Here is an 11,192-nt window from a genome sequence, read left to right on the forward strand (position 1 = left end):
CGTCTCTCTCTCTCTCTCTCTCTCTCTCTCTCTATATATATATATATATATATATATATATATATATAGGGTGATCAATGTGTCTATTATCACCGGAACATTTTTTAAATAGGGTTTTAAAATTGCCCTTAAGCTGAAAGATATTATCGTGTAAATTAAGCAGTTGTTAAATTGAATATTGCTACTTAATTACCGTGCGCAACAATAATATAATTTAAATAATGAAAGAGTCAATAAACAAAAAAGATCATAGAATGCATTTGTTAAAAATAATATTCATATTTAAATCAGAGTTGAGACTGCAGTAAGTTGATTCAATAAAAACTGGATAGCTTCATCTCTAGTGTATACATTTGGAGCTGAAACTAGGAGTGCATGAAATCACACAGAAATATACGCGCAAGAGTCAAATCTTTTGGATTGCTTCCAATGCGAGTCTGGTGTGGATAGACTCTCTGCTGCACCGCTAGCGCCGCCAGTGCCAAGTGTGGATGCAGTTTAAGACTTCAGAACATTGTTCATGAATATTATTTATTCTATACTTAGCTTTCGTCAGTTTAAAGCATAGGTTATTAATATTGTGTATTATTTATTTAACTTTTGTCAGTTCAGAGCATTATTTATTAATATTGTGTATTCTGTACTTAGCGTTCGTCAATTCAATGAATTGTTTATTAATATTGTGTTTCTCTACTCAGCGTTCGTCAAAACTGTCCTAGCGGGACCTTTCCCAGAAGAAGCTCAATGAACATAAGAAAAAACTGCTTTCACTTTGTCTTCAATTGGCACGAAGATCGTTGTCTTGACTACTTATGTATTTGTACGTTATTCACAATCTGTTGGTTATCCTGAGATGACTAAAACTTTTCCTATTAAACCCAATATGCTTAGTAGTAGTAGAAATCTTTAGAACATAATAAATCATGTAAATTTTATGTCTCTTATTTTAGTCACAATTTCCAGAAAAATTGGATTCCATTCGTCGTATGATCTAATTGCTGTGATCTCCCTGTAAGGCAAAAATATTTGTATCATCAAATTATTATGGCATAAAAAAAGTTTGCATACTCCAAAGACCAAAATAAAATAATTTCTAATAGAATCAAGTGTGTTTTTTCATCGGTATTTTATACGGCATTAAAAAGTGCCTTCCGTGGATTAATAAGCCTAGAATCCATAAGTGGACAACCCTGTTTTTTTCTCTCTCTCTCTCTCAAGAGGTTGATGAAACTTTCATATCACTTGGTCTTATTCAAAATTATTTTCCTGAGTGAGTAAATAAAGGAGTTCTTTTATTCATTATTAGTCAACACATTACGACATATCATTAATAATCTTTATTTATTTCTTAGTTAAATTACAGTTAAGTGTGTTTAGTGCAAACTCAGTTCACTTGTTGGAATATACTTATACAAAAGCTTCATTTTCGGTGTTGACGAACCAAAAATAATCTGAAAACATCTAATTTATTAAAGGGTTCCCTTTTAAGGTAACAAGCACCAGATTGAGGCGACCTCTATAGCATCCCACATGGTTATAGCGATGTGGATCAGATTGCACTCGTTTGTGAAAGCCAGAACCAGCCCACCTCTGGTTCTGGATTCAAACAAATATCCGACAGTTTAGCAATAATAAGAATACAACATTTTTGCAGTTAAGCTATATCATTGTTTCATAGCTAGTGTTATCTGTCGTGTTGTATGTTGGCAGAAAGATGTGGCACTAAAAAAAGCTTGGTCGATGGGAATAAAATCTGACACATCTCTTTCAAGTATACACGTGATTTCCTCCGTCCCCTTGACTAAAAATACGTTGTATTAAACTGATTTTAGAGCCTCACCACGTCGTTATAGTCCGTCTCAACACACAGATCATGCTCTATCTAACAACCATGCATCTTAAGAGCAGTGTAGTTTCCATTGCAAAAAGCTCCATCATAAGGTTCTTATACTTCCACAAGCAATTTAGTGTAGGAGGACGACAGCTTTCCAGTACCTGTCTTGTTCAAATTGATAGGTGCTGTGTGTGTGACGACTTTGTTGGTATATCCTTATATGAAATACCCGTTTCATACTCCAACTGCATCCAGTGATTGAATTAATATATGTACTGGAAGCAGCTTCTGTACATGTAACTTATGTCACTTTTCCACTCACACAGTTTTCTTGATTATGTTGCATACTGTGGCCTGGATCATGGAGTTGGCTTTTGCCACTGACCTTTCTGTTTGTGAATTCTCACCCGTTACAAGATACTACACTTTGCTTCCATAGCTTGGGTATGATTTGTAGCAGGTCTCTGGATAAATGGTTCAAGTGCCCCAAATTGATCCATTTTCCTTTTTTCATCCAATGCCATAAAGTACAAGGGACTTACCCATCTCAGAAATTCTAAATCCCCGGTCTGTACGTATCTTTATTATTTAAGTGAGTAAACGTTTTGTGTCAGAAAGAGCTGTTACATGCCCTTCCCAAAAGCATTCAATTTTTGACATAATCGCACTATCTACGAAATGTCAAACAAATGTAATTTTGATATATTCCTTTCCACTATTTTATATCATCTGTGATTTTAAATGACTTGCCAATTTTCACAGCTTTACTATAATGCACTCAACCCTCTGTATATGTCAAAGACTTCAAAACATTCTTTATAAATCTTTATAGTAAATTATAATTTAAAGTGGTAGTGAAACAGGGATCCAAAGCTACACAGTAAAAGTTTACTTAAATGTAAAAATAGCCTCATAGAGAACTGGGGCCACTTACAAACTGGACCCCACTTCAAATGCAGTACATGATTGAATGATGTTGAGATGCAAAACATATTAACCTCTGGGAGCTCAAATTACTAGCCTGCAGTCTGACCCAGTTGGAGAGGCAGGAAATTAATTCGTTCCAACCAATATCCACAGTTTTAGTATCAATCAAGGCAAATGAAATTCAACCAAGACTGCTAATATTTGTTGCTTTCTCTGTATTATCTACCAGAAGTTACAGTAAAGAAGGAATCCCTGGTGATACCAATGAGAAATTGTTGCTATAGGAGATTAATAATGCTTTACACCAAATAAGAGTTGACTGTCTCCTCCTGATGGATATTACCAGTGAACAAAATTCTTTGTTTAGCACTTTAAATCAGTGTGTGTGGGTTTTAGATTACCAGAAATCATAACTGCAAGCTAGGCAGACACCCATCAACACCTGAAATGGTAACCATTCAGAAGATAGTGTGAGAATGAGTTTGAGATTACCAAAAATAATTAAACAGTAGTACTAGGGTTCTATCAGAAGTGTTTTTTTTTGGGGGGGGGCTTACATGGATCTTTTAAAGCTACCCCACTAATTACTCATTGGCACTCATCTGACCAGTGACACTAACATCAAATGGCTGGGGAAGGGATTTGGACATCCTACCATATCATGTAGACTTGTTTGGTTATGGAAAGTTCTTGCATTAGGTAGGCAAAGATTCACTCGCCTTGATTACATCAGAAAATGGATTAGAGATGAGAAGCTTGAAAAAAGAAAGTTGATGAATATAGCAAGGAATAGGGAACAATGGAGAACCATGATTGTGAACCCTCAAACTTGGAGAGAACACCATGACTGGTTGATTTTGGTTTGTTTATATTCAATCTCGCTCTGCTTGAGGGTAACCTGCTATAGCTGTCCCTAATTTTGAAATGATAGACTGAAAAGAAAAAGTTTGGAGACAGCTTGAATGGGTACTGAAAGAAACCAGGAATAGGGTGCTATCCCACAAGTCAAGATTTCAGATCTTGTAAATTTGATGTGTAACTGTGTTTCTTCCTTAAATATTGCAGAAGGCAGATACACTAAATACTAATAAAAATCTTTTACCCTTTGTTTATTTAATAAAACTTTTTTCTTGGGTGTCTATCTATTTATTGATAGGTTGTGTAAGTGAGTTTAATTTTTTCTTGGAATGTGAGATAGAGAGCTTGTTTTTATTACATAATGGGAAAACTTTAGTCTACTATGTATGCTTGTCAGACGTTAAGTTATGTTCGCCAATTTTCAATTAAAGGCTTTTACTTATACTTCTTAATAGTATAAATATATACTGTGTTGTTTTTATTGGGCTTAGGATTAGTAGGTGTCTGTGACTTGTTGGCGATAAATTAAAAAATAAACGAACATCACTCACTCCACTTGTTTTCAAAATAATATATAGTCGGAACTAGTTAACCATATGTACAACAAATTCTTTACACTATAGAGATTACAGGGATGCCATAAACACTATACACACACACACACACACACACATATATATAGTTCTCTTCTTGTTGTCAAAAGTCCACTTAGGCCTACTCAATTGCTTTAGAATTTCATTTGACAAGCCGAACTATTTTTCTCTACACAGTACAGCGTAAAGATTTGCTGCTGTCATAGAACTTATTGGCTTCTTTTATTTACTTACCTAATTATTAACACAAACTTGCTACTGCCACTTTGAGTGTTGTAATCAAATAGTTCATTGTAAATATTGCTCATATATCTTACTCTCTGTTATTATCTTTACGCTCAGTTTTGGATTTTAGGTTTCTCACAAACAGTCGTGTTTTTGAGCATATTTTTCATCAAATCAAACCATACATCTGATATTATTATTTGAAGCCTTGTTGTTGCGACTTATAACAACTAATACCTTAAATTAAGCACCCAAGTCCGATAGCCATGTTTTGTTAAAATAAATTTATGGTGGAAAGATAAAAACAAAATTAAACGTTTTTAAAAAAATCAAATCATTTGTATATTCTTGCCGTTAGAGTGCCTCTTTTATTATTAACGTATATCTAGTGGTATTATCATAGATATATATAATATCTACGGGCATTATTCTCTTATTTGAAAATGGCGTCCATAAACCGAAAAAAAGACGGGAGTCCAAATATAAAATTTTACGAGTCACAAGAAACAATAGTTCAGTTTGATGTCGTGCGACAGTGGCTTCAAAAAAACTGCAAAAAGGTTTGGCGGTTATTTTAAATTATGTTTTGTTTATAATAAATATATCTAAAAGTACTTAAATTTAAAGTCAAACTTTAACTTTAAACTAAAGACAGTAGTAAAGTAAGCTTAACTTTTATTGAATTTAAGTTTAATTAAATTAACGTGGTTTGTATATTGTAAAATGTAATGTGCAGTAGTAACTAAGAAGTTTAATCAAAACGAACAATCAGCCCTATAATAGCTATATTTATAGTTAATTAAACAACTAAAGTTCTTAATTATATTTATTAGAATGCGTTGTTTCTTTATTTCTGTACACTCGCTGTTTATACAGTATTATATTTACCTTTATGTTATAATCCTTTACCTCATAATACTATTACCAATTTTATTACTAAAATAATTAGACTAATTAAAACCAGGAACTGATACTAGTACTAATAATAATATAACATTGAACAAGATACAGAATAAGTTGTTCTATCCACCTGGCAGAGTTGAGGTGAAAAACAAATATGAATCTGTGATTTGTATAATGCTTAGTTTCTATCACGGATAAACTGGGAAAATACAGTTGAGAAAAGATAGTTTATTTTATTTAAATAAAATGTAAAATAAGTGTAGAGTAATTTCAAGAGTGATATAAAAAGCATATAATTTCATATATATATAATAACAGAGTGAGAAAAAGAAAGAGAATTAATAACCACATCATGTTTTACTTTCAACTATATACTTTCCCAACAAAATCATTCAAAAACTATTTTGCATTTGATTTGTCAAAAAAGGATTTTGTCGGTGCATTTAAAAGTTTTTTTTTTTCAAACATATGTTGGTTTCTTGTTTGGAAAAAGTTGTTATTTGAGTACAGTCATTATTTACTTGAGATCACAATAACTGAATAAGGCTTAGTGGGTCACAAATTGGCAGAACATAGGTTGCTAGATCAGTATGCATTTGTTAATGTCCTTGCAAGACTGACTAGAACAGAAATATTTGAGCATACGTCTCTTGTAGAGCAGCTATAAAATACAGAAAAAAGGTTGATTACATTAAAATTAGCAAAATATTAAATATTTTAAACTGTTAGGAATCTATGTAATTAATACTGTAACTGTAGTTGCATATACAATAACAGAATTGGGGCTAAATTCTTAAGAGATTCTAAACATTATTAGTTTTATGGTATATATATATGAACTGCTTTGTTTAAAACTCCCAAACCAGGTATCAAATTATCAAATATCCATTGAGTGTTATTTTGGTCAAGAATGGAACTTTCTCAGTGCTGCAAAAAATCAAGACAACAACCTAGTTTTTTTTGTCTTAAAGAGAACTCTATATAGTTATAAAATGTTGAACAATTAGCCATATATATATTGATGAAGAACAGAAAACAGAGGAATAAGATCTTTCACTATTATTGATCACAAAAAAAAAGAACCAGTACATAAAGTGGCACATTCTAGTTCAGCACCTGTAATGAAAGTAAGAATTCTGATACATTAGATTCTACAACCAAGAGTTCCTGCCAGTCTTAACAAGTGCAAGGACATAGGTTATTACGTCATAAAGGATGTCGGATATCTTGTCCCTCTCTGCAGTTTTTTTTTTTAAATTAGGCCTAAAATCAGGTGCCTGTTGTTTAAAGGGATTAAATAATGATGGGCAAAGTACAAACTGTTTGGAGAAGTACCAAGATTCTAACTGTTGCTATTGGTTAAGAACATAACTGTAAAGAGGAATAAAAAATTATGTCACTGAAGTTGAGTTGATGTTAGGATGATTCATGTTCTATATTAAACACAATCAGCACTGTGGTTTACTGTATTTCAAAACCAGCCATAGAATATCTGTGATGAGGGTATAGTCTCTTTGTTTTTGAGTAATGTCCAGTCTGAATTGATTCCTAAAGTTTTATTTAGTATTGACCTCAGATTTTAATGACACCAATTTGATTGTCTGAAGACATCACCTTAAGAACAAGAAAGAAACTATGGATTCAAACACAGACATCAAGACTTTTATTTGGAGTTAGTAACTGGCCCATTACTGATAACAATTCACCAGAGTTAGTGACTGGCCCATAATTGAGAACAATTCACCAGAGTTAGTGACTGGCCCATTACTGATAACAATTCATCAGAGTTAGTGACTGGCCCATAATTGAGAACAATTCACTAGAGTTAGTGACTGGCCCATTACTGAGAACAATTCACCAGGTTAGTGACTGGCCCATTACTGAGAACAATTCACTAGAGTTAGTGACTGGCCCATTACTGAGAACAATTCACCAGGTTAGTGATTGGCCCATTACTGAGAACAATTCACCAGAATTAGTGATTGGCCCATTACTGAGAACAATTCACCAGAATTAGTGATTGGCCCGTTACTGAGAACAATTCACCAGAATTAGTGACTGGCCCATTACTGAGAACAATTCACCAGAGTTAGTGACTGGCCCATTACTGAGAACAATTCACCAGAGTTAGTGACTGGCCCATTACTGAGAACAATTCACAAGAGTTAGTGACTGGCCCATTACTGAGAACAATTCACAAGAGTTAGTGACTGGCCCATTACTGAGAACAATTCACCAGAATTAGGGTGAAAGAGTTGCTTCTGTGGAACCTCTAGTGTCTGGAGTCACATGTCAGGAAGTGATGTAACTTGTATGTTATGGTTGTAGTATGGTGAGTGTCTGGAGTCACATGTCAGGAAGTGATGTAACTTGTTTGTTATGGTTGTAGTATGGTGAGTGTCTGGAGTCACATGTCAGGAAGTGATGTAACTTGTTTGTTATGGTTGTAGTATGGTGAGTGTTTGGAGGCACATGTCAGGAAGTGATGTAACTTGTTTGTTATGGTTGTAGTATGGTGAGTGTCTGTTCACTCTCCTCTTCATCAAGTAATGTATCAGTTAGTTTAGCATGATTAGTGTTACCAGATTTTCAGAGTGAAAAACTGAGACATTTGTTTTTTCCATACGGAGTGACACTGTAGCAGCTCTGGAACAGTTTAAATTATAGTAACACACTATTTACATTTGCTAAATAATCTGATGTTTACGGCATCCCTTTCTAAAACAGTAGGTAAATAAAAATATGCCAAAGTTGTTTTGAACCTACTCAAAAGAAAAATGTTGCTTCTTTCTTTTCCTGTACACAGATGGTCAGGTCTATAAATCTCAGTGTCTATGCTTCCCAATGACAGGTTAGGTTAAGAAAGTGGAGGGAACAGTTTACCATGTGATCTGTCTTTGTCAGGTGATTGTTCAGGTAAAATGTAAAAAGCCATGTTTAGCGACACACTGTACATATCAAACTGACATTGAGGTTTGAGAAACTGGGACAATTTAATATTTTTACTGTTTCTGATTGTGAGAAAGAAATAAAACTAAGAAATGGGAAGATTCCAGTTTTACTGGGATGTCTGGCAACCCTAAGTATGATGACAGTGAGTGTTATCATTCATTAGTCTAAAATGAGGGCCAAAAACACCACTATATGACAGTACAAAAAGTTGTGGTCCTGATAATGTGTGACATTAATGGTACCATTCTGTATGTTATATAACTTCATGCATCCACCAGTATTTTTTCTTTCTATACTAAGCAACTGTTTGGAATCACCTTCACGTTCAGTTAGTGACATTTTGGGACACTTGTAACCAACTTTTAAAAGCCTTCTGTAAGTGGATGACTCCTATTTCTTCAGTAGTTTCTACTTGGTGAAACATTCGTGGATAATAAATGTGTACTTTGAATCAAAGTGATCAGTGAGCCAGGATTAAGTCCTTATATAGCATAGGCTGAATGACCTGTAATTTGTATATGAACTCACATAACTGATCATCATATACCCATTTCATTTAACTATGAATTGAAGGGGTGATTGATGATGTTTTTTAATAATAGTTTGTCTCATCAGAGGTGTAATATTCCAATAATCTATTAAATTGTTTTGTACAGTGTATGAAAGACTTATATAAACAACACGAGTTCATTAGCTGTGTTACAAGGGACTTGTTAAAAATGAATCTATCTTTAGTGACTGAACCGAAACAGAATCAAACACATCAGCATGTCATGATGGGTTAATGGTTGGTTGAAGTCTCATGGATTTGAAGAATAAAGATTTCATCATTAGAGCCATAAACACAAAAGAGCACACAATTTGATCAAATCTGGATAGGACATTGAAAGATGTGATGCTGTACAGATAATACTTCAATATCAAATTCTGTCATGACTATATATGCATATAGCTGGAAAATTAGTGGAATTTGCTAATCAATTAATCGTCTGACTCATTAATTGATAATTTTCACAATGAGATAGTTTTGAAAAGCAACTTTTATAATTCTAAAAATTGGGTTTTGATACTTGCAGTGGGCAGAGTCCAGATAGCCCATCTCGTAGCTTTGTGCTTTAAAAAACAAGAAACATAATGGCTGATTACTTGAATAATTGGAATAATCAAAAATAGTAAGGATAGAGATCCTAATTTTGATTAGATGATTATTTTCATCTATGGAGATATCCTCTAGTGATAAAATGCCCAATGACAGCAAAGGGCGAGATGCTATCCCATCTGTATACCATTGGCCTTGGAAGTGAAAACCACCAAAAAGACTTGGTGAAAGGACAGACTAGTGTTTTATTTGTTTATAAGGGACTTCACAGGAAGATAAAATATGTAAGCTGTATTTTTAATGTTATAATTTGTTTGCTAACTAGAGCAAGCTGCAGGTCGTAATGATGACGCTGAGATTAACTCTTTCAGCATGGGCTCGGTTTCTGGGACCGATCTTGTAACCATTTTGTGCTTGTTATAGTTATAGAATCTCTGTTCGGGTTCGGTAGATTTGACCGATCTGGTAACTACCATAAAAAATTAGGAAATAAATATAAATTATGCCTCTTTCATCCTAGAATGACAACAGACTATAACACGAAAACATAAATGTTTAGACTAAATAGCTTAAATCTCATAACATTATAATATATATATATATATCTATTATTTTTATTATATTGACCTTTCAGCCGTGTCTGGCTAAAACTACAGAAGTTACAATGACGCAGCACATGTGCTCTCGTGTTACCGTATCCAATAATATAAAAATGACCTTTAGTCTTTACAAAGTACCTGTCTTTGCTGTGTTTTAGTCAACTAGTATTTTGTAAAATACAGTCACATTTCAATTATTATACAATATATATGTATATAGATTATTGCTATTTAGATATAAGTTCTTAAATTTATTGTACATAAAACACAGAACAGTAAATAAAGAATAAAGCAAACAATTAGAGTTACAACCTTTGTACTTGGTTGCTGCTTGACGTAGGGTGCTAAGCCTTTTAAATTTTCGCACATGGAGGAAATATTTTTTCTAGGTTTTATATATATATATACAGTTGAATAACCCATAAATCATAAATTACTATATTGATACCATAGAATTCCACTACAATTTGTTAAGCTGATTAATTAAGCTCTATTTCAGTCTAAAAAATATAAAATTTCAAGCAGGCCCGGCATGGCCAGGTGGTTAGGGCGCTCGACTCGCAATCTGCGGGTTCGAATCCCCGTCCCACCAAACATGCTAGCCCTTTCAGCAGTGGGGGCGTTATAATGTACGGTCAATCCCACTATTCATTGGTAAAAGAGTAGCCCAAGAGTTGGCGGTGGGTGGTGATGACTAGCTGCCTTTCCTCTAGTCTTAAACGGCTAAATTAGCGACGGCTAGCGCAAATAGCCCTGGTGTGGCTTTGCGTGAAATTCATAACAAACCAATTTCGAGCAGAGTAAATACACAACCTACCTCCTTGAAAGCTCAGAATGTCCCCCTAGTGGCCTTCTCAGCCATTTTAACGTGTTTGAATGCCATATCTTTCTTTCAAACCAAGATTTCAAGAGAGAGATGGCGTTCAAACACGTTAAAATGGGTGAGAAGGCCACTAGGGGGACATTCTGAGCTTTCAATTGGGTATTCATGTCATATATAGAAGTAAGTGTATATAAGAGAGCGTTTCCAAAAATGGAAAGAGGTAGTCAGGATGCCACTGTGTTTGATTTATTACACGAGCAATATCTTAGCAAATAGAAAAGATAAGCTATTCTTATTTTATATTCTAGCTTGTCAATATCGGTAAGTTTCTAATTCGTACGAAACTACAAACTTAGTATTTTGACTTCACAAACATCTA

At 34.0% G+C, this 11,192-nt stretch overlaps 1 protein-coding gene across 1 annotated transcript in view; it reads left to right on the top strand.

Moving 5' to 3' along the window:
- The window catches only part of LOC106470415 (myosin, essential light chain-like), a 3,946-nt gene extending 2,844 nt beyond the window's left edge, over nt 1-1,102 (top strand). The window contains exon 3 of the mRNA XM_013930972.2: nt 699-1,102. Within this exon, the coding sequence (XP_013786426.1) occupies nt 699-748 (50 nt within the window). The 3' untranslated portion in view covers nt 749-1,102. The remainder of the gene's footprint in view (nt 1-698) is intronic.
- The last annotated feature ends 10,090 nt before the right edge of the window (nt 1,103-11,192 follow it).

This window comes from Limulus polyphemus, unplaced genomic scaffold, assembly GCF_000517525.1.
Source record: "Limulus polyphemus unplaced genomic scaffold, Limulus_polyphemus-2.1.2 Scaffold3988, whole genome shotgun sequence".
In the NCBI taxonomy this organism is placed as follows: Eukaryota; Metazoa; Arthropoda; class Merostomata; order Xiphosura; family Limulidae; genus Limulus; species Limulus polyphemus.